The sequence below is a fragment of the Schistocerca americana genome, chromosome 1 (genome assembly GCF_021461395.2).
Source record: "Schistocerca americana isolate TAMUIC-IGC-003095 chromosome 1, iqSchAmer2.1, whole genome shotgun sequence".
NCBI lineage: Eukaryota > Metazoa > Arthropoda > Insecta > Orthoptera > Acrididae > Schistocerca > Schistocerca americana.
In genome coordinates, this window is record NC_060119.1 from 245,795,310 (window position 1) to 245,820,333 (window position 25,024).

The 25,024-nt window shown below is 38.1% G+C and overlaps 1 protein-coding gene across 2 annotated transcripts in view; it reads left to right on the top strand.

Annotated features, from left to right (window-relative positions):
• Window positions 1-25,024, top strand: part of LOC124553793 (zinc finger protein 236-like) — a 237,404-nt gene that overhangs the window by 201,243 nt on the left and 11,137 nt on the right. For both annotated transcript variants that reach the window (XM_047127806.1, XM_047127878.1), the window contains exons 22-25: window positions 4,290-4,419; window positions 4,603-4,715; window positions 12,528-12,792; window positions 23,241-23,520. In XM_047127806.1, the coding sequence (XP_046983762.1) occupies window positions 4,290-4,419; window positions 4,603-4,715; window positions 12,528-12,792; window positions 23,241-23,520 (788 nt within the window). The remainder of the gene's footprint in view (window positions 1-4,289; window positions 4,420-4,602; window positions 4,716-12,527; window positions 12,793-23,240; window positions 23,521-25,024) is intronic.

Below are 25,024 nucleotides of genomic sequence, written 5' to 3' on the forward strand. Positions count from 1 at the left end.
TTTTTTAATCACTGTAAAGGCTTGTATCTATATTTAGGTGTGGCTAAATCTCTAATTTTTGTGACGATGTAATTCAGCATAAAAAGTTGTCTATGTATATTAAAGCAAATGACCAAATGTTTGCTAGAACTTTTTTTAAGCCTTCGTACGTGATGCGAAGATGAGTAGGCTCTCTAAAAGCCCCTAAAAATTCAACCACTGAAAATACTGGAACAAAATTTGGAATATAACCATCAAAGACCATGTAGAGCCTTCACACCAGATTTCATTAGATACGGCGATGGGTCACTTTTTAATATTGGTTCCTTTGACATGGAATGACCCACATGCATTTATGGAAAAGAGTGGTGGATTAGAATTTTCTGAGAGACCTCCACTGGGCAGAAGGACATTTTAATAAGCTTTGTGCACCCAAATGGCCCAGCAAATTAATTTTATTAGCCATCAAGAATTGAAAAGTGCTGGGTTCTGGAACACAACATTATTGCAATTATTCCACCTCCATTGGTGACACCCTCTGTCTGGTAATATATTTTTCCTTGTTATATTTAAGAGCAAATCAATGAAAACTCAAAAAAATTTCAAGCTGCTTGGAGTAAACATGAGCTTAAGATCCTAAAAAAACCTCTTTTCACTAGCATGATACATTTAAGAAAAAAATGAAATGAGCATATGGTATCATTGGCCGGGAGGCCCCTATTCGGGGAAGTTTGGCCGCCAAGTGCAAGTCTTATTTCATTCGACGCCACTTTGTGCGACTTGCACACTTGTAATGGGGATGAAAAGATGATGACAACACAACACCCAGTCCCTGAGCAGAGAAAACCTTCAACCCGGCCGGGAATCGAACCCGGGCCTGCTTGCATGAGAGACGAGCACATTACCACCCAGCTAAGCAGGCGGACTACATTTAAGGAAATGAGTCATCAGTCCTGGGATACTGTCTTAAAGAAATCCACCCATGGTTGCTGTTGCACGACTTTATGCATGGCCCCAATAGTGATGGGGATGCTGGTGTTTGCACTTGAAAAGAAACAAGCAGTGGTGAAGGTGCCATGTACCATAACAACACATTTACAGAAATTTTCATCAGTATACGTGTTCATCATAAACCACATACTATGCAAACAGAAAATATTCTGTACTCTGGACTGGAATAGACACAGATTCAAAATTCTCATAACACAAATCCTTTTCACAAAAATGTGGTACTACTGCGAAGCAATATTATTAAAAGGATAGTTGCAACTCACCATGTAGCAGAGATGCTGAGTTGCAGGTAGGCATAACAAAAAGACTGTAAAATTTATTTATTTTTTTTTTTTTTTTTTTTTTTTTTTTTTTTTTTTTTAGAAAATTCAGGACAAGAAATGAAGAATTTATTCTCAGATAAATTAATGAATATGTTCACTATTGTGCCAACAAGACTGTTGCCCATAACAAGGCCTTTCGTTTGTTGATATAATTTCTCACTAAACGATAAGGAAAACTGGGCCAGTTGGATAAATTCTGCAAGTGCTCCTACTTCAGTATTTTGAAATTTAATCAAATTATCAAGAGTGATCTCAAGACTCTTGGGTCAGATAATACTTGGTGATCTCCATCTGGCACTGTGGTAACTTCCCTGATGGAGACAAGAGCATTAGATGCTGAATGTATGTGACTCGGTAAATATTCTGTTGCACTTTCCATTCCAGTTATAATTTGGCCTGGGGTGGTTATTGATGATCAATGTAATCAGCTTATCAGGTTTATGAAATTTTATTTACACTCGGAGAGAAGTCATATGAGGCTGCATCACACTATCCAAAACTAGCAGTTATGGCTTTGCTGCTACAAAGTGATTCCTTTATTAACAACTTTTTATATAGAAGTAAGTTAAATAACACATGTATGTTTTTAATAAGGGTTGTCATGCAACGGTTAGCCTGATGTCTTAGGCATTATTGTCGCTTACACCAACTATTGGAAACATTGCGTTGCGTACTAAGCAAGAGAGCCCATGTCCACTGGGACAGTGATGGTGTTGTGGTCTAGTGTAGGAAGGAGTAAGGTAGTTTGTATTATTTTTAACTGGTATGTTTCTCGGCTTGGCTGCATTTTGCAATGTGTGCATTTTAGTATTGTATTTTATTGTATGTTGCATTCCATAGATTTAATAATGGGGTATCATGAAATGATAATTAAAAAGAATTATTTTGGCAATCAAGCCAAGTGTGTTACTTTATAGTACAGAACATGGGGCATTTTTCATGTGGCACATTCTCTTTCTGCTATCATTGTGGCTATTTGAATTTTTGTTGTTGATTCTAAACAGTAACTTGGGCCAGATTAAAGTTCTTCACAAATATTTGTATGTTTTTAACTGCATTTACATTAATAATCAACACTACAATTATTCTGCAACTTGTAGATTTTTAACGAAGCTATTGGAGTTCGTGCATGTAACAAAATTTCCTTTGTGACAAATCTCTCGTAACACACCTGTTGTGAGTAACTATGATAAAAGTGCAAGAGTGCAGTGTCATGTCATTTTTTTTAATGAAGAGTGAATAAATGTTTGTTTTATTGTGCGTGAATTGCTACTAAAAGTTTTCAAATTTTGACGATGAGAGAATGCCATTTCTCTCATTACTTGACTTATGTAACTTTAATGCTGGACAGCAAGGTTACTAGTGATTGGTGACATAAATTACACCACTGTCAATAGGAAGACACTGCAGATACTCCCAATTAGTAATGGTTCTTATCGAGTACTGTATCTGATCGTAAATACTGTAGTAAGGCCTAAGGTTTTAGACTATGGTTTTATTACCTGTGTTAGTACACTCTGATGTCGTACTGTTAGAACTTCTTCCACATTTGTTGTTGGATTTGACAGCATCAGTGGCCCAGTAACTACTGTCACGTCCAACTTGTATCACAACATTTCCAGGTTCCTTTCCCAACTAAAACATTACATTGTTGGTATTCACTCTCAGTAATTTTAATTTGTGCACGTGCTTCACCCCAGTCTTCTACAGTTACTTCTGTTATGTATCTTTGTGCAAATACCTTCAAAGTTTTTAATGAGAAGTTGTTGGTATGAGTTTGAATGGTTCTATTTACTTGTTTCAAGTCAATTTAATTAGGTTTTGGTTACAGTAGTACGGAGGGAGACAGTATAGCAGAAATACCTCATTTCTTTTAAAATACTTTTTCATGGTTTATGAAGTGTTAAGTCTGTCTTAACAATTTTTAGTAGTTCATAGTGAATCATTCTGTGTATAATTTTATAAAGCTTATGAATATTGTGTAAAATTTTTCTGCTCTGAGATTGTATCACTTGCAACGATATCTTGGAAGGTGTTTCCATTCTCCTTATTTAGGAAATGTGTAGTAGATGTTCTGCATCGCATGCATACATTAGATATGTTACTCGTATCAGCAATCACTGTTATGCCATAGTGTTTCATCTGGGCCATAACTATCACTACCTGGAGGATGTGTGAATCCCTCACTCTCAGGCTCTTGGCAGTTTGCATAGTTAGTTTCACTGTTTGTCGCATGTAAAGATAAGAAGCAGACAGTATTGTGTAGCAGATCTAATTGACTATAAGGTGCTTTGCCACGTACTCTGATTTAAGTTGGTCATGTAATTTCCGTGAGGTGTGCAGATGAAAACTACTGTACCTTTGCCACCTGCAATAGGGCCAGTTCTTGGCCTGTGTGTGTGTGTGTGTGTGTGTGTGTGTGTGTGTGTCCACTTTATATGTGCGTCTTGCTATGCTCCTTGCCCCGTTTCCATTTTTTCTAATTATACATCTTACTGTGTATTTTGGATACAGAAACATTTTTATAAGTGCATTCCTCCTGTACCATATAATTCATACATTCAATGAGTTTATTGTGTTAGCATTCTGATTAGATCATCTTGGTTTCCTTGAACTTAATTACATTTCACAATTATGCATTTTTTTCCCTTCATTTCTCATTGCATTTTGTGATGAATTTATTTTAGGTTGTCTTTCCGAATGAAATTTTTGTGTATTGTCACTAAACTTACTAATATGTAGATTTGTAGGAGGATAGAAAAGTCTGTTGAAAAAACCACTTGAATGTTACTTGATCTTGGTTAGGCGTGCTATTATCCATCTGAGCCACATAAGTGTGGCTCGTAGCTACTAATTAATTCTGCCTTCTTTGCTGCATTTGTAGTACTATACTGGTAGAAAATATCAGTTAATCTTTAAGAGGGGTAATGGGCAATATTTTTATAGTGATCTGTATGACTTCTTATTATTTTTCAGGTGTAACCAGTGTGGCAGAACTTTCAAGAAATTAAGCTACCTCAATGTGCATATGAGAACACATACAGGCGGAAAAATATATGCATGTTTAATATGCAACAAAAAATATGTTAATTTTTGCACACTTCGAGTAAGTTAACACATATATTACTGTGTTTTACTTTAACCTTCAAGTCTTCATTTTACAATATTCAAATGTTGACCAAATATAATTAGTCATTCTTTCATTAACTTGATATAATGAAGAAAATTTACTTCAGATGTTTCTAATTCAAGCCTCCATATTCTTACTAACACTTTCATTATCATTCAGGGCCATATGAAAAGCCACACAAAAGGAGCTGAGCTTATGTGCCAAGTATGTAACTACCGCTTTCCAGATTATACAACACTTTGCCAGCACATGATGGAACATACAGAGGAGAGGTAAGTCAGTGTCCACATGAATTACTGAGATGTCATAATTAATGCATTACTTCAGCGATTTACTACAATTTGAATTGTTGTGTTCTACTTCTTTCACTTTATAACAAAGTAACAGCACATTACTTGCAAAAACTGTTAGCTATTAAGCTGAAAATGAAAGGAACAGAAGGGGAAGCTCCAGATGGCAAAGTATTTTGGAAAGAAATAGTATTCGCATGGATCAGGCGAACCATGAGCGATTCATGTTACTCTAGTTTCAAGGCAGAGAATGGCATAGCGGAAAGAATACAGAAAAGTAATGAGAGGGTCATTGGAGCCAGTCCCTATGTGGAAACTTTTTTCTTACTTTCAGTTTTTATGTCGTGCTGCAAATAAATCAAAATAAAGCTCAGCGTATTGTATTTAATAATATTTTTGTAAGCGGCATTAAAGGAAAAGCAGGGAAAAACTTGGGATTGCAAATAAGTTACCAGGAAGGAAATACAAGCCATATTTGAGAATTTTGAATGTAAAATTAGATACTTTTATTACTTTACAGCTTGCACAAAAGTTCGCTGTCATAGAACAGTTTGGCAGCAAACCATACGTAATGTATTGTTTCACCAAATATTCGTAAGTGTACCTGGTGATGTACAATGGCATTAATTTTGATACTGTCTCCTGAGTATATGATTTCTTTTTCTCTGAGATAACAGCAGTTTTGAAGCTTTTTGATCAAATTCTTTACCTGTCGATAAAAACAGGCATCACAAGTTTGCACTAGCGGAGTGCAGTTCGAGGAGAATCACTTTCACACTGCATGAAGGAAATCCTTCTAATCTTTAATAATTTTGTCATATAATTGTGGATTTGTTTGTTCCTCCCAAGAATTAACACACTAAATTTGTTCTCCTACATGCTTTCATCATATTAGTCAAACAATTTTTGTATGAGGCTGTTATAAGCTTCCCAGACTTTTGAAGAAGTAATTATATTTTGCCTCGTACTCACAGACTGCTTTCTGAATCCTCAGGCCAATATTTTCCTTTGATTTTTATGGAAAAATTAGTAAGTACAGTATATTCTGCATAATTTCAGTTCATTCGCATAATAAGTAACATAAAAATTGAAAATAAAAGTAGAGCTCCTGCATAGAGACACGATCCCTCAACCTTCAGATTACCATTCTGCACTCTTTCCTTTGTGCCAACCACTGCCACAAAGCTGTGCTAACATAAATGGCTCATGCATCACCTGACCAGTGCCGAAAATGTTACTTTATCCAAATGCTTGGCCAAGGAACTCCAATTTCTATCACTATCATCTGCATCTACGTACACACTCCACAAACTACTGTATGGTGCATGGCTGAGGCCACCTTCTGCCATTAATAGTCAGTTCCTTTTCTGTTCCACTCGCAAACAGAGCAAGAGAAAAATGACTGTCTACATGCCTCCGTATGAGCCCTAATTTCTCTTTATCTTCTTGGCGCTTATGCTAAATGTTTGTCGGTGGCAGTAGAATTGTTCTGTAGTCAGCTTCAGATGCCAGTTCTCTAATTTTTGTCAGTGGTGCTCCTCAAAAAGATCACCGCCTTCCCTTCAGGAATTCCCATTTGAGTTTCCGAAGCATCACAATTCTTGTTTGATGATCGAACCTACTGGTAACAAATCTAGGTGCCCGCCTCGGAATTGTTTCAATGACTTCATTTAATCCAGCCTCGAGCAGTACTCAGGAATGTGTAGCACTAGTGTTACATACCTGGTCTTCTTGACAGATGTCTGTATCTACATATACCTGGTCGTCCTGACAGATGTCTGTATCTACATCTACATGGATACTCTGCAAATCGCACTTAAGTGCCTGACAGAAGGTTCATCAAACCACCTTCACAGTAGTTGTCTATTATTTAATTTTCTATAATTCCAATCTCAAACAGCATGCAGAAAAAACGAACACCTGTATCTTTCCATGCAAGCTCTGATTTCCTGTATTTTATAATGATCATCGTTTCTCCCTGTGTAGGTCAGCATCACTATAACATTTTTACATTCAATGGAGAAAGTTGGTGATCGAATTTTCATGAGAGGGTTTCTCCATAGTAAAAAACGCCTTTGTTTTAATGACATCCATCCCAGATCCTGTATCGTGTTAGTGACACAATCTCTCCTATTTCTCGATAATACAAAATGTGCTGCCCTTCTTTGAACTTTCTCGCTGTACTCCATTAATCCTGTCTGGTAAGCATCCCACACCATGCAGCAGTATGACAAAAGAAAATGGACAAGCGTAATGTAGGCAGTCTCATTAGCGGATCTGTTGCGTCATCTAAGTGTTCTGCCAATAGTCATCTAAGTGTTCTGCCAATAAAACACAGTCATTGGTTCGCCTTTCCCGTAAAATTTTCTTTGTGTTCTTTCCCATTTAAGTTGTTCATAGTTAAACTATCATGGACCTTCTCTACTACGCTGCAAAAGTTATCTCCATAAAGACACCTTTACATTGTGGCTAATGGCTGTATTGTACTTTATAGAGCTGGCCATGATGTCTCCTCTGTTGATGCTGCTGAGTCTATGTTGTCTAGGCGATGATTGCTTTGCTGCTCTGGGTGCAAGAGAATCATGATGCAGCATTCCACCACAAAAAAAAAGATACCAAATTAATTGCCAGAACTTGAATACAACTACACTCAACTGCGCCAGAGCTCAAGTGGCCGAAAACGTGTTGCTCACCAAAGATCACAGCCATAGCGACAAAGAACATACAATTTCAATGTCAATTATTGATCATAACACCTATCCTAATATCATTTTAAACAAATGCTTTTTAACACAACTTTAATCAGTGTATAATATGACAAAATGAGGTCTATTTGTCAGTTCCATTACAAAACAATGTAAAACCCAAGATAGAATGTAACAATAAGTTGTTCATAATTGTAATTCCTGGGTATTTAGTTTCATTAATTGTCTTTAGATTTGACTGATTTATCATGTTACCGAACTTTAATGTATTCCTTTCACCACTCATATGGATGGCCTCATACTTTTCATTATTTAGGGTCATTTGGCAATTTTCGCATCATACAGGTATCTTTTGTAAATGGTTTTCCGATTTGTTTTGATCCTCTGATGACTTAACTAGATGACAAATGACAGCATCATCTGGAAACAAGCTAAGATGACTGCTCGGATTGTCTTCTGAATCATTTATCTATGTAAGGAACAGCAGAAAGCTTATAACACTACCTTGGGGATTCCAGAAATCACTTCTGTTTTACTTGATGACTTTATGTCAGTTACTACAAACTGTGAAATCTGTAACAGGATATGATGAATCCAGTCAAATGACTGAGACAATATTCCATAAGCTCGCAATTTGATTACAAGTCGTTTACAAGGTACAGTGTCAAAAGCCTTCAAGGAATCTAGAAATATGGAATCCCTTGTGAAGAGCACTCAGTACTTCATGTGAGTAAAGAGCTAGATATGTTTCATGAGAATGGTGTTGTGTTAAGTCCCTCTTCACTGTGTGTCAATAGACTGTTCGCTTCAAGGCAATGCATGATGCTTGAACACGATATATGTTCCAAAATATCGACGTTAATAATATGGACCTGTAATTTTGTGAATTACTCATACTGCCTTTCTTGAATATTGGTGTGACCTGTGCAGCTTTAGAGTCTTTGGGTACAGATCTTTCGCTGTGCGAGCTGTTGTATATGGTTGTTAAGTATGGTGCATACTCCGAAAGGAACCTAATTGGTACACAGTCTGGTCCGGAAGATTTGCTCTTCTTAAGTGATTTAAGTTTCTTCACTACTCCAAGCATATCTACTTGTAAGTTACTCATGTTGGCAGTTGTTCTTGATTTGAATTCTAGAATATTTACTTCGTCATCTTTGGTGAATGAATTTCAGAAGGCTGTGTTTCGTAACTCTGCTTTAGCAGCACTGTTGTTGATAATATTTCCATTGCTCTCATACAGAGAAGGCATTGATTGTGTCTTGCCACTAGCATACTTTACATACACCTAGAATCTCTCAGAATTTTCTGCCAGGTTTTGGGACAAAGTTTTGTTGTGGAAACTATTTTAAGCACCTCACATCAAAGTCCGCTCCAAATTTCAAGCTTCTGTGAAAGATCGCCAGTCTCGAAGATTTTGCACTTGTTTAAATTTTGCATGCATTTTTTGTTGTTTCTGCAACAGTATTCTGACTCATGCTGTGTACCAAGGGAGATCAGCTCTGTCATTCATTAATTTATTTGGTATAAATCTCTCAACTGCTGTCGATACTACTTGCTTGAACTCTAGCCACATCTGGTCTACACTTACTGGTACGTTGTTAAATTGGAAGGAGTGAAAGTTCTCTCTCAGGAGGGCATCAAGTGAATTTTTATCTGCTTTCCTAAAATTCTCCCAATAAACCGAGGTCAACCATTGGCCTTCCCTAGTACAGCCATTACATGCTCACTTTATTTCGTACCATTATGCAGTATTATGCCTAGATATTTAATTGACGTGCCCATCAAGCAACACACAGCAACTGAATTGCCAATGTTGTGATCAACTCTGCAGCTGTCCTCTTTAGGGCAGTTAACTGCCGTGGAGAGGACTGCTGCAAAGTTTGTCAAAACATCAGACATTCAGTTGCTTTAGGATTTTATAATGACACAGTCTAATACTAAGAACTTCCACCAGCTGTGGAAGTCTACGAATGTACAAAACTGAGAACATTGCAAACTTCAGGATGAATCCTCCTTCATAACCAACAGACTACATCTGTGCAACTGTATTACATCTACACTGTAGATCAACTGGAGTATGGGGTTGTATGGAGTGAAGTGGATGAGAAGAGGAAGGATACACAGTGTGTGTTAGAGGTTTGGGGAAAATAGTGGCTGACAGATGGGAATGATAGATAGAAGTACATGAGGCGAATGTGGCACTGATTAGCTCACTCTGGCACTGGCAGGGGGAGTTGTGCATGACACTCAATGATGTGAATTGGGAGGGGGAGTAGAACATAGGAAGATGGAGACTGTGGAGGAGATGGTGCGAGTGTAGAATTAGTGAAATGGAGGGCATGGGGACGGGTGTGGAGGATGGCGACCTACAGTGGCTAAACAAGATTGAGGCCAGAAGACTTGCAGATATATTGTAAAAGCAAGTCCCACCTACATAATTCAGAAAAGAAACTGGGAGGGAAGGATCCAAATGGTATAGTTTGTGAAGCAGACGTTGAAGCTGAGTATGTTGTGCTTAGCAGTGTGTTCAGCCACTATGTCGGCCAGAGTTTGGTGGTGGTCAATCAGCTGGGTGCACACCTTGTTGGTGGTTATACTCACTTACAAGGTTGTGCCTTCAAAACAGGGGTGCACACCTTATTGGTGGGTGTACTCACTCACAAGGTTGTGCCTTCAAAACAGGGGGAGATATGCAAACAAATCCACAAACACCCACATGGCACTGTCGTATACCAACACCAACCTATTTAGGGTCTTTTCAGAGGAAAGCTTCCTAGTTACCCAAAATCCCAATCTACTTCTCTGGTTCAGGTTTGTTGTTGATATCTTTGATATGGAACCATGGCCAAGACACTACCCTTTTTACTCCAAAACCTGACCACCGCCAATCCACCACTTCCCCTGGTTCTCCTCTGGTGATTCCATAAAAACCTCCATCTGTATCACGTCCACATACCATAAACTGTACCTCTATTTTTTTATAGCAGCCATTACTTCCACACTAAGAGATCACTCTCACATAGTCTGGCCATCCATGAATGACACAACTGCTGCAAAGAAGCTTCTCACCCCAGCCCCCCTAAACATCCAGTATCTCCCCAGACCTGCAATAACTTAACCATATAATTCATCAGAGGTTCAGATACTTACCATTACTGGAAACGAGGGACATTCCCCCCACAAAACTTCCCACACCTCCCAAAGTGGTGCTTCACTCCCCAGTCAATCTACAAAATATCCTGATCCTTCCCTATGCTACACCTACCCCCAACCCCTTTCCACATGGCCATAAGCCTGTGAAACATCCAGCTGCAAAACCTGTCACAGGCACTCATTCAGCACATCCCATTCTAGTCACTTCTGCATGCTTTTTGTGTCTGTTGTGGTGGGGGTGGGGGGGGGGTGTTATGGCCACCAACCAAGTGTCTCCAATCAAATGAATGGCTACCACCATACTGTGGCGACGATCAGTATTAACCACACTATGGTGGAACACACTGCTGAGCAAAAAAAGCTGGTATTTAATGGCTGCTTTGCATTCCCTATTATCGGGATCCACTCCTCCACTTCTGTCCCCATGCCCCCCCACCACCACCACCACCACTACTACTTCATACAATCTACACTCACTCCTTTCCTAGTGGGGTGTGCCGTTCCTCTCTTCTATCTCCCCTCTCTAGCCACTCCACTGCGTTATTGTGCACCACACACATCATCCCCTGTCTATGCCACAGTGTGTTCACCAGTCACAATCCTATCCTGTGTGCATGCTACCTCTCCCTCATAGTCGTCATCTACCCTTTCCTCCAACCATCCTCCCAATCTGTGCCTCATTCCTAACATTGCCCACTCCACCCAATACAACCCTTCACACCAGTAAAGCCACATGCCGGTACAAATGTCATTAGATGGGACAATGTAGTCATACAGGTGATGTTAGTTTTGGAGGAGGATTTTTCAAAAAACTTGGCAGTCATGTTTATGTGCCTATTGACTACTTCACGCATCAGCTATATGATGAATTGTTACCTTCTCTCCTTCCACTATACAAGGGTTGGAACTTTAATAGTGGCAACTATTTATTTACAGTTAGTACATAATAGATACATGTTTCATAGTTTTACTGACCTTCAAAGTGGTCACCAGCATTGTGTATAACCCATTGCCAGCAATGTGGAAGTCGTAGGATACTCTTAGCAGTGCCAGTTGTGTTGACAGTTTGAGCGACGCGGTCTATTGCCCGACGAATTTGTAGCAGTTCTGAAGTGAATGCCGTGAAGTGTTTCCTTCAGTTTAGAAATCAAGTTGAATTCAAGTAGGCTTAAGTCAGGGGAGTGTGGCACTTAGCAGCCCCATCAGTCAAACAAATCAGTAACAGCTTGCACTGTACGTGCTTGAGCATTGTCCTGCATAATGATGGCCAGGTGCTGCAGAAAGTGTCATCACTTCGGTCTCTAAGCTGGTCGTAGGTTGTGTTCCAAAAATGAACAGCATAGAGACAGAAGTGATGACACTACCTGCAGGATCTGACCATCATTTCTGTAGTAGTTATTATTGCTGACATAAAAGAAGCACAAAAGGAATGATGTTCCACATTTGTAAGATATGTACGGTTCCTTACGTAATCGCAAAAGAAAAGGTCGATTTGGGTAGTGTCAAGAAAGTCACAGCAGATGGGTGAGTCACATGTCATACTGAATAAGAAATTTTCCAATCATAATAACTTGCAAAAACCTTCAGTACCAATGGGAGAAATACCCCTCTGCTGTAGGAGTCGAAGATAATAAAGCAAGCACAAAATGTCAGAGGCTGAATTTAACAGTGTCTACAGATGATGAGAAAATTATAATTGAGCTGCTGCTTGTACAACTGGCCTTTTATTAAGACATTGTCTTGTTAATTTTCTGATAACACTCAATGCATTATATATGATTGCTATAAACAACAAAAGTAAGCCAACGGTTCTAAATTCAAATTGTGTGCAGTCATGCGTTCCTACTATTACTGTTGGTTTGATGTTCCTATTTTCTTATGTATAAAGATTACTCTGTTATCTTCATATAGTTAATTTAGTTAATTTTTGTAGGCCTTTCCAGTGCAGTGTCTGCGACATGCAATTTCATTCTGCTGCACATATGCGCCGGCATTTAAGAACGCATACAGCAAGTGAAAGAGCAGGCAGGGGAAATGGAGAACGTGTTCTAAGAGGTCGACAGAGAGCATCAGTTATTCGCTTAAGTGCTGAAGAAACCCAGGTCCTGGCACAGCGACCACTGGAACAGGCTGGTTCAGTGTCGGAGAGGGTGCTAATAGCATCAGCTGCTGAAAGGGATCGAATTAGTGAAATAAAGGTAATATTTAAATTTAAAATTTAAATGGTAAATTTATATTTAACACTCTGATGAAACTAAGAAACATATGACTTTATCATTTTGATTATAATTTGCTAGCTGTGAATTTAGAAATAAAAACTCTTTAGATTGTTGCCTGGTCAGAAATGTCAAAGTTTCATCTTAAAATTTATTTTATGTAATTGAATGTTTGGCTTTTTTCCAAGTTTAACTGTTCGGTGTAGGCCAAATCATGAAGACGTAATAATTTTTGCTGTTTTTAGATATGGAGAACTGAATTGTCATATAGAATGACAACCTTGTAATCACCTCACATTTCAAAAATCTTGTTATTTTCTTACCAGTGGTTCTCTCTAAACAAAACAAAAAGTAGCAATTTAAAGAGAAAAGAAAGATAGAAAAAATTGATATGTGATGGAAAATATTGATGTGTGATAGACACCAGCAACTTCATTGTCCCATAAGAAAGATGACAGATGAATCAACTGTTGGAATAAGGATTTTATTTATCTACTAGTATTGAAATATAAAGAAAAAAATTGGGAGCCAATCTGAATCTATCAATGAAAGTGAACTGGTTAAAAAAAATTGCAGCAGAACAGAGTAAACGGATAACAACAATGTGATGTGACTAACAAATCATTAACTTGTTGTAGTAATGTTCATTTTAGTGTGTTTATACCTGATACTGTATAGCATTACCGCCTCTGTTTTGAAGTAATCTCAAGTTGAACTTTCAAATTTAATAATAGGGAAATTTGAAATTACGTAAATGATCGATTGGAAATCCTGTGGTTGGCAGCAATACTATAAGAACACATTATCCAGAAAGGTTATTGGACTTTGAAAAATAAATATCATAGCAGGTTCTAACGAGTGTCACAGGTAAGTGGAAATGACACAAAGAATGACTTGTAAAAAGATCATGAACCAAACGAAAGTCTCCTTATTTAAATAGTTTATTTTCTTATACTTTTAATTGAAAGGGTTGTTAAATAACATGGTATACACAGAAAATATTATTTAACAATACGAGAGAAGGAAAGTTGCTACTCACCATATAGCGGAGGTGCTGAGCCGCGATAGGCACAATAAAAAGATTCACACAATCATAGCTTTCAGCCATTAAGTCCTTTGTCAGCAGTAGACACACACTCACACACACACACACACACACACACACACACACACACACACTCACACAAGTGCAACTTGCACACACATCTGCTGCCTCAGAGAGCTGAAACTACACTGCTTTCTGAGACTGCAGATGTGTGTGCAAGTTGCGCTTTCGTGTGTGTGTGTGTGTGTGTGTGTGTGTGTGTGTGTGTGTGTACTGCTGGCAAAGGCCTTAATGGCCGAAAGCTATGATTGTGTGAATCTTTTTATTGTGCCTATCGCGACTCAGCACCTCCACTATATGGTGAGTAGCAACTTTCCTTCTCTCATATTGTTACATTCCATCCTGGATTTTCCATTGTTTGAAAATATTATTTAGATTTTTAAAAATATAAAACAGGTTTTACGACACTTACGTGACTGGTACAGCACAGTGACAATCCCGTATTTGTAACGATAACAGAGGTAATAGCATAAGATAACAAGTGCGAGTAAGATAGCAAGAGTGCAAGACAGGAGAGACCAGAACCCAAGAGCAACAGACAAGAGAGCTTTTCACACTAGTACAAGTCTTTATATAGTATTTTAACATTATTAAGTTTATTTATTTATCTTGATAATAGTTACAAAGTTCATACGCTGTTGCATTACATAGAATAAAATTAAGTATTATTTCTCTTAAGCATACTAGATGCTGTAATTTAATAATTGTTTCTCTTGGTATGGGGTGAAATAGTTTAAGGTTGGCTGTGATGACACAAGTGTTGAATATTGTTATGTTATATTGCCAACAACAAGGGCAAAGGGGTAGAATTGGGAAGGTAATCAACAGCAGCCCACTTTACAGCAAATTCAATGCTGCTGGGTATAAAATATTAAGGTGAAAGATAGTTGTTGCAAGCAACCATTTTCATACTGCTTGTTGAGGTGATACGTTCTACGCAATCAATGTTTTAGCCTTCGTTATTTAATCTTGGCTATCTCACATTAATATATTGGGAAATGGCAAGTTGGAAAATGCTGAAACCAGAATGAAGGATATTTTACTTGTAACTTGTATCAAAGAAAATGTGATGCGAGTAACAAATCATTAACTTGTTGTAATAATGTTCATTTTAGTGTGTTTACACCTGATACTGTATAGCATTACCGCCTCTGTACCAGAATGAAGGATATTTTACTTGTAACTTGTATCAAAGAAAAGTCTAAAATTTGGAGACCAGAAAAGGCTGCGCGTAATGAATGAGTCATAGTCATCTCCAGATTAATCGGTCGTTATGTTAGAGTAGAGAGAGAAGAGAGGATAAGAATAATATCTCAAAAGGGAACACACTGAATATACAAGGTGTTCCAAAAAAAACACAGACTTCAGGGACCAGTTCCTTTCACCAGAACAAGACGAAAGTCTAGTAAACAAAGGCTCTAAAATGCATACTTTGAGAGCTATGAACACTTCTTCAGTAAAAGAGATCTGTTTCACACTAGCGAAGATGAACAAATGCTCAAAGCTCGTAAAGTATACATTTAGACCCCTTGTTTAGAAGACTTTTTTTTTACTTATCTGTATAAGGAACCTGCTCGTGAAGTTTGCCCTTTTTCTTACACCCTGTAAAAAAAAAAAAAAAAAAAAAAAAAAAAAAAAAAAAAGAAAAAAAAAAAAAGAAAAGAAAAAAAAAAACAACAACAACTTGAAATACCTGATGAGAACAATTGTTCAAGATACTGTGAGGACATGACAAAAAGAGACAGGAGGAAAGGTGAAAAGGACAGAATTGGTAAAGATGGCACATAGTAAACCCACAGAGATATTTTGTCCCAAGGTACAGAGTATAACTAATTTTGGATAATTCCAATTTAAAACACTGAGAGAAGGGCAGTTAGGAAGGGTGAGGATCTAAATGTGGATCAGAACAGTGATGTCAGTTTTGTAGTGCCTTCATACTGAAAATACACTGAAGTGCCAAAGCAATTGATGTAGACATGTGTATTCAAATCCAGAGATACATAAACTGGCAGAATACAGCACTGCAGTCGGCAATGCCTACATAAGACAACAAGTGTTTGGTGCAGTTGTTAGATCGGTTACTGCTGCTAAAATGGCAGGTTATCAAGATATAAGTGAGTTTAAATGTGGTGTTAGTCGGCACACAAGCAATGGGACACAGCTTCTCTGAGGTAGCGAGGAGGTGGGGATTTTCTCGTACAACAATTTCATAAGTGTATTTTGAATATCAGGAACCCAGTAAAACATCAAATCTCTGACATCGCTGCAGTCGGGAAAAGATCCTGCAAGAACGAGACCAACGACAACAGAAGAGAATAGTTCAGCATGACAAAAGTGCAACCTTTCCACAAGTTGCTGCATATTTCAATGCTGGACCATCAACAAGTGTCAGCGTACGACCCATTCAATGAAATATCATCGATATGGGCATTCAGAGCCGATGGCCCACTCGTGTACACTGGATGACTGCATGACACAAAGCTTTACACCTTGCCTGGGTCTATCAACATCGACATTGGACTGTTGATGACTGGAAACATGTTGCCTGGTAGGATGAGTCTCATTTCAAATTGTATCAAGGGGACAGACATGTATGGGTATGGTGACAACCTCATGTATCCATGGACCCCAGCAGGGGACTGTTCAAACTGGTGGAGGCTGTGTAATGGTGTGGGGTGTGTGCAGTTGGAGTGATATGGGACTGCTGTTACATCTAGATACGACTCTGACTGGTGAAATGTACATAAGCATCCTGTCTGATCACCTGCATCCATTCTTGTCCATTGTGCATTCTGATAGACTTGCGCAATTTCAGCAGGACAATGTGACACCCTACACATCTAGAATTGCTTCAGAGTGGCTCCAGGAACACTCTTCTGAGTCTAAACACTTCTGCTGGCCACCAAATTCCCCAGACGTGAACATTATTGAGCATATCTGGGATGCCTTGCAATGTGTTGTTCAGAAGAGATATCCACCCCCTCATACTCTTGTGGATTTATGGACAGCCGTGCAGGATTCATGGTGTCAGTTCACTCTCGCACTACTTCACCCATTATTAGTCAAGCCCATGCCACGTCATGTTGCGGCACTTCTGCTTGCTCGCGGGGGCCCTATACAATATTAGGCAGGTGTACCAGTCTTTTTGGCTCTGCAGTAGAGAACCTGGCTGTTGTGAATCAAAATGTTGATTAATTCAAAAATATTTTCCCTGGCTTTAAAACTTAATGTGCATGTATACAGTCATGATTGTCATTTCAGTTCTCACTGGGTAATAATGTTTGTTTTTGCTTCCAAAGTTGAGCATTCCGCATGTCTGACTGAACATGACCTAGAGCAGGGGTTCTCATACTTTTTCCATCATGCTCCCATTCTGAAATATAAATAAATAAATTTAAACCGCCCCCCCCCCTCTCCTTGTTTTTCTTTCCTTCTTCAGCACTTCTAATACCTGAAACAAAAACAACCTGTGAAATCTATTTACTTCTGTCCAATTATTGCAACTACAATAATAATAATAATAATAATAATAATAATAATAATAAGTATAATTTGAGCACATCAAAGGTAAACTTCTTTTTTAATTGTCATAAATTTGTGTTATTGAAAGATGGTACAAGATGACAAATACAACTAGGCTAGAAATGACCACAGCAATGAGTGCAGTTATTGGAATTGAGCAAATATATGTGCTTTTCTACTTTCTTTACAAGTTCATTAGTTTGTTGAAATTTAACTGTTTCCATCTACAATTTAATTCATTTAGAAAGTTTTAATACTTGATGTGCAAATAGTGATAGAACAATATTCAGCATTTAAATGCCAATTTGAAAACTGTTATATTCAAACTGATCATTCAAAAAGGAAATAAATTATAGCAAAAATGCACACTGTTAAAATTTGAATTTTTTTGCCATCTGCACATTTATTGTGCTGTGTGTGCTTCTTCATAAGAAGAAGGCAGACCCATTTGTGGTTGGATCTTTGAAACAGTAACTCACAGATACCCTCCCAGCTGCAGTTGAGACCATTGTTTCATCTTGATTAATGCCAGTAATTTGATGCAAAGTGTAATAATATGTCTGCTGCTCTTCTTGCTAAAGTGGGATAGTCATTCCGAGTCTGCACCGAAATATTTTCACAAGACTTCAATTTAAACTCAGTTTGAAGTGTTCTGTCACTTGGGAGTTCTATTAGCTCCTCCTGTTCTACTGTTGCTAAGTGGATCATATTGAACAGATTGAAGGTTCTGGAAATTTATTCTTGAATTGTTGGCGAAGGTTTTCGAGATATAGTATGCCAATTCTATTACTTTTACCTACATCTGACTTATTTCCTATTTCCTTCCACGAAATCATTCAGACAAGAAAATATCTCACTGGTATCCTTCTGCTTCTGTCCAAGTTTCCTCTTTCTTGTTTAGAAAGATGATATTACTATTTTGGCCTTAAAGTGATACATTAAGATCATTCAGTTTCTCAAAAATGTCGGCCAAGTAGCACAGTATTATAAGTCATTTTTCATCCAAAATCTGAGCCCAAGTGGGCTGGACTGGATGACAAGCTGCACAAAAATGGTAGCAGAAAGAACGCTGAACCCAGACTGCAGTACATACTAAAGACATTGTTCGTATTCCACTGCCAACAATGAAAGGTGTTCATGTTGTTTAACATTTTCCCCACCATGTACGAAGGGCTGGTGACGTCACACTAAATCATCGTCACTCGTTATGTGAAACATTGCTCATTAAGTGAGTCACTTGTTTACAATTTGTTTTGATCATTTTGCAAATTGTGCTTTTTGGGAGTTGCTTGTTGAGTGAGGTTCCACTGTATAAATATTTCACTGAAAGCTGGCACCGCCCCCTCTATTACTCTATGCGTCACGCGTAAGAGTGGGACGCACATCCCACTTTGAGGATGACTGACTTAGAGGATCGAGATTATATTGCTGATACTACCAAAAATTTCCCTTTGTAAATGTATGCTAAGATGGTGTGATCGAGATCTCAGAGAACAACACAGGGGTGTTTGCTATCTGACATTAATGTCTGGGTGAACGTAGTTCATGAAGTTCCACTCTGCCAACTCTACTGTTCGGTATTTTGGTACAGTTTGTAAATGGCGTAGTAAATGGTAGGATTACTGTTAGTATTAGTAGGGAAAAGCATAAATGAATGTGTGAGAGAGAAACTGGAAGAAGGTGACTTCTCTTTGTTTTTTGTTTATTTTGCACATAATTATAATCACATATCGTTCAGTTTTAGTCCACTGTGTATTTTATACCCTTACAAAATACAAAGTACATTTTATAATTAGTAAAAATTTGTTGATAGCACAACTTCTGCTCTTTTATGTCACCAAAGCAATTACTTTTGATGCAAGTGTAATTAATATGGGCATCATCATCATCATCATCAGTGTTCTGCCAAAAGGCAGGTTTTCACATGGTAGTTCTCCAGGCTGTCCGGTCTTCTGTCATCCGCTTTAGGTCTGCATAATTTCCTCTTCCCTTTATGTCGTCTATCATCTTGTATCTCCTTCTTCCTCTCAGTCTTCTCCCACAAACCAATCCTTCCAAAGCATCTGCTAGCAAGCACTCCATTCTCAGTGATTGTCCCAACCAGTTCTTTTTCCTTTCTCTTACAACCTTCAGCAGACATCTTCTCTCACCAACCCTTTCCAATATTCTTTCATTACTCACTCTTTCCATCCAGCTTATTCTCTGCATTCTCCTCCACATCCACATCTCAAATGCTTCTAACCTTTTTTCATCCTCCTGTCTCAGCGTCCATGTTTTTACATCTACATCCATACTCCGCAAGCCACCTGACGGTGTGTGGCCCCATATAGTGCCGCACTCCAGACAAAACATTTGCCAAGCCTTTTCCTTAGTCCTTTATCTAATTTTCCACATAAGAGTCTCATCTTTCTGTTGAATGCCTCATTCGCTATGGCAATTCAAGGTTTCACCTCCTGGTGACATCTCAAGTCTTCAGTTATTGTGCTTCCAGGATATTTAAATGCACTTACTTAGCTAATGGTAGATTGTCCTATTTTAATATTGGACCGTCTGCTTCTTGTACTGATAACCATACTCTTTGTTTTTGCTGTGTTTATTTGCATCCCATATTCCACACAAGCTTCATTCAGATCTTTCAGCATGTTATTCACTGTCCGCTCACTTTCTGCCACTAATACCATGTCTTCAGCAAATGTTATACATTCTATTCTCTTTCCACCAATACATATTCCTCTTTTCCCATCTAAGCCTTTCATAATAATCTCTTCAAGATATACATTAAACAGCGGTGGGGAAAGGCAACAACCTTGTCTAACACCTCGTCCAATGCTGCTTTCTTCTGACATTTCATTTCCTATACTTATCCTTACTTTCTGGTGTAAATATAGATTCTGTATCAGTCGTCTCTTTGTCCAATCTACTCCTTTCCTCTTCAAAATATCCATCAGCTTGTTCCACTGAACTCTGTCTAGGCTTAATATGCACAAACACAAAAAAATCTATATAATTATTGTTGTTATTTTGTACTTAACTGCCGGCCGGTGTGGCCGTGCGGTTCTAGGCGCTTCAGTCTGGAACCACGTGACCGTTACGGTCGCAGATTCGAGTCCTGCCTCGGGCATGGATGTGTGTGATGTCCTTAGGTTAGTTAGGTTTAAGTAGTTCTAAGTTCTAGGGGACTGATGACCACAGATGTTAAGTCCCATAGTGCTCAGAGCCATTTTTTGTACTTAACTGAAGTTCATCGTCATGATGATAGGCAAGAGTTTCCTGTTGTTTTGATAGTTTCAAAAGCTGTTTATGAATAACACAAACATTTTTTATATAAGCTCAATGAAGTATTGAAGGGATGTTTGACATGTCTTTATTTTGCGGCCCTTTTTTTTGGGGGGGGGGGGGGGGGGGGGGAGATTGCGTTTTCTAGTGCTATATGATACATATGTCTTTTGTTATTACTTTTACTACAAAGTCCCTCTGTTTCACATTACAATCAAGAATTTTCTTATAAAACCTGAAGTAAACACTGATAATTTCAATTTTGCTATAAATACTGTATACTTTTAAGTGACAGATAGGAAGATAACTATGCAGAACAAAAATGTTCCGTAGATTACACTTTCTAGGCAGTTAAGCTCTTCTGATTTTAAGGGGAATCTAGTTAGAAACTGATAGCATATACAAATGAAGTGATTTTGAGTTATCACCCACTAGGCATACATCACACTGAACATACAGGTAATTTGGTTACAGATTTGACTGACCAAGGCTACTTGGAAAACTACTGTAGTCTACACTTAGTTGTGATAGTCTACGGTAGCCTACAGTAGTTTTACAACACTGGTTGTGCTTGTCGCATGCCCCTCCACACTGCCGTACAGTAGCACTGTTGGCAAAGAGTGACAGCAATTGGTCAGTAGTGAACAGTTCCTACGCTCTGATTGCAGTGCTTAAATGTGAGGCCATATGTTAGAAAAAAGCTATCATAAGTGACTCTTTTTTAACATCATATCTCCTGAGCAATGTGGCTGAAGTTGTCAGCTGAAAACAGTGTATAAAGATTTGTAAGGTTGAATAACAGAAGTATAGTGTGTCCAAAATTACTTTAGGATTGACTCTTCAGCAGGAGCATGTGGAGGCAACAGAACAGAGTTTCCATGTCCTGCATAGAACACGTGCATAATCTTATCTTTCATTCAGATTGCTCAAACAGGCAAACTATTCACTTTATGGGTATGAAAATTGCAGAAATGTGTTCTGGAAGAGTTACACTACATTTTGATTTTAGTTTTACGTTAATATGTTAATAATTAAGAAAATATACAGACAGTTTACGAAAATGCATTTTTTCATGTTTTTACTGAATTTTCAATATGCGGTCAACTTTTTTGTAATTGAAGTAAGTTGAATACAGTATGTGAATGAATCTCTAACTTTTTAAGGTCATCACTTACATTGAGTTTGCTGTGGTAGGTGCCTTGTCAATGACAAATGAATGGTAAAGAGCATTACCTAGAACAATTGATGACAATTTTTGATGATTTGACATTAGTGAATCTTCGAACCACTTTGTAAATGTCACGTGCTTCGTTTCTTCATGATAATTTCCTGTTTTCCTTGATTTAGAAAGCAGAAGGCAATTTGGGGGAAATCTTGCTAAGTGCCTTTGTGAAGAAGAAGAAGAAGAAGAAGAAGAAGAAGAAGAAGAAGAAGAAGAAGTAGTAGTAGTAGTCTGCCCCCCTTGCCAGACGGCATTGCCATTTTTCGTTTAGCTGAGTCCTCTGTCCAGCCATGCTTGACAATGTGACCAGTATTGACCCGTGTTTTGTCAAGACACATGACTTCATAGATATTTATGCTATGATGCCCCTTAAAAATTGGCAGTGCCATGCAGTTATATCCTCCTCCTTCATCGACAGCTTATGGCTACAGAAATGTCCATATTAAAAGCCCAGGTTGTGTTAAACTTCAGACAAGGATGTGTTGACTTTAGTGAAAAAGTTCTTAGTCTTTAAATGTGACCAACAGCCTCCCGAGTGCCAGATGTTTCTTTACTGTGATAGTAATCATAAACATGATGACGAATTCTATCCTCTGCAAACAAACTGATGTTGGGAATCCACTTATCCATATGATAGTTTTTTCTAGCTGTGTTAAGTTCGACAGTTCTTCAGCTTCCTTTTCTTTGTCAGACATTTCCATCTCTATCTCTACAACAGTGTTTTTGTTTACATTCAAAGCTGCAGCAGTTCTGTCGATTACTTTGGTAATGGAGAGCAGTGGACCACCATTAAGTTTTTTATTCTTAAAGGAGGCACGTAACCTGCAAACCATTAACCATTTCTCTGGTAACATGCAAACCATTAACCATTTCTCTCGACTGGCCTTGTAAGGCAATTCCCTCAGAATGACATTAAAATTTTCCACTAATAACTTTAGACGAACTTCCCACTGACATCATTGGGTACCACCCTATGAATAACGGTAAAACACACACACACACACACACACACACACACACACACACAGAGTCACAGGGCACAACAGTCACAATCACTTCCGCCTTCACTGTCAATCCGAAAGTAGTTTTTGTCAGATTATACCTTACATGATCGGAGGAAAGTCTCATTTACATATTGTTCTAGGCATTGGTACAATGTTAATAGTGAACCCAATCTGTGCTATATTATTAATTCAGTACTTGAAGGTACCATCTAACATAGGTAACTTTTAGTGAAAGTTATTTACCTTAAAGGTTCACTGTACTTATTTTGTTGGTATAATTATACATAGACTTTTGTTTCAGGATCCTCACCAGCGGTACAAGATGGAGCCTCTATATGCTAATAAATGCAAATATTGTCCAAAGAGTTTTAAGAAGCCTTCCGACTTGGTACGCCATGTCCGTATCCATACTGGTGAACGCCCATATCAATGTAGTTTCTGCAATAAGTGTTTTACAGTGAAGTCAACATTAGACAGCCATCTAAAGACCCATGGAGGGCAGAAAACATTTTCATGTCATGTATGTGGCTTCTTCTTTTCAACAAAAGGAAGTTTGAAAGTACATATGCGTCTTCATACAGGTAATCTATATAGTTACACCATTTGTTCCTTCCTTGTGCATTATTAGATTAATTTAAAATGGAGTTTCGATTTTCACGCTTGTTACAAGAAAATATTTCCAATCCGAAGAATTTTACTCAGTTTCTTTCTTCCTTTCAAACACCTGTCATCTTGCCATGTGTAAAATGTGGTGTTGAGATTTCTTTTCTTCATATCTCCAGAAAGAGCATTTCCAGCTAGTGAGCTATCATTTCCAAGAACTAATTTTAGAGCCTTTATATATACACATGTATCTTCCCCACCCCCAGCCTTCCTTTTCATTCTGTCATGGGTCTCCGACATGTAGATAGTACCAATGGTCTGACTAATAGATGTTACTTAGGTTACTGGACCTTTACTACAGCACAGATGACTTCTTTTTTTGTTGACATGTAAGTTACATTTTGTGGTACCAAAGTTTTTTTTTGTGTACACCATTAATTTTTAAATTTTCCTAATTAGTTTTATGCATAATCATAAATTTCAACAATATTATGAAAAGGATAGATACGTACAAGGCCATAGCCACAGTGCCATAGTCATCAGCCACGTTTGTGTGACTTGTGGTTGTGTTAAAGTGTGTGTGCTTTCTATTTCCAAAGAAGGCCTTTCGGCCAAAAGCTTAAATGTCTAGTAGTATTTTGATCATGTCTGTGTGCAACTCAGTGCCTTGTTTGTATGGTGAGTAGCAATCTATCTTTCTCATAATATTATTGTTTCTCTATCCTGGCCTATTTGTGGTTTAATTATGAATTTCAAGGTTTTTTTAAATAAATTCCTGTACTAAATATCAATTTAGCCATAACTTTGTTGCTATGGAAGGGTTTGACAGGGTTACTACCATGTAATGATCATTGTCTCGTGGCAATTGTTTTTTCTTTGTTCTTTTTTTCCCAGCCCTCTCTGAGCTTTTGTCATTCAGTGTTGATAGGACATCAAATCATTCAATGCAGATTTCCTACATGTGCGTGGTTTCTTGAACATACCTGATACCCTAAATGGTTTCTGTATGTTCAAAGTTAACCTCAAGTACTTGCAGCATTTATCAATTTGAAGATGTTTTTAGGTTGTACAGAAATAAAAACTGGCAGGTATTGTTCACAGAAATATGAAGTAGAAGATTTGCTTGATAAAGCTTATTTCATACAGATGAAAGTTGTTGCAAGTCTCATTCAAGATAATCAGCTGCACATTTTCATTTACCAAAGCCTTAAGGTTGTTCATCAACCTGAATGAGAGAAATGATTTGAAGACTTGAGCAAGTGCTGCCCAATCAGCCTCAGTTCCTTGAACATAAAGCCGTCGGCACATGGACCGTGCTGTCGAATGTCAACATTGAGCTTGTACAGTTCAACGTGCTGCTGAACACTCAGGAACATTGCGACTTGCGCACACGACACTGTTTACTCAACAGGCGCACATAAAATTCCCACATTAGATCTATTAAAATGCGCATTTCCTCCATTGTCCACATCCTAGTCACAT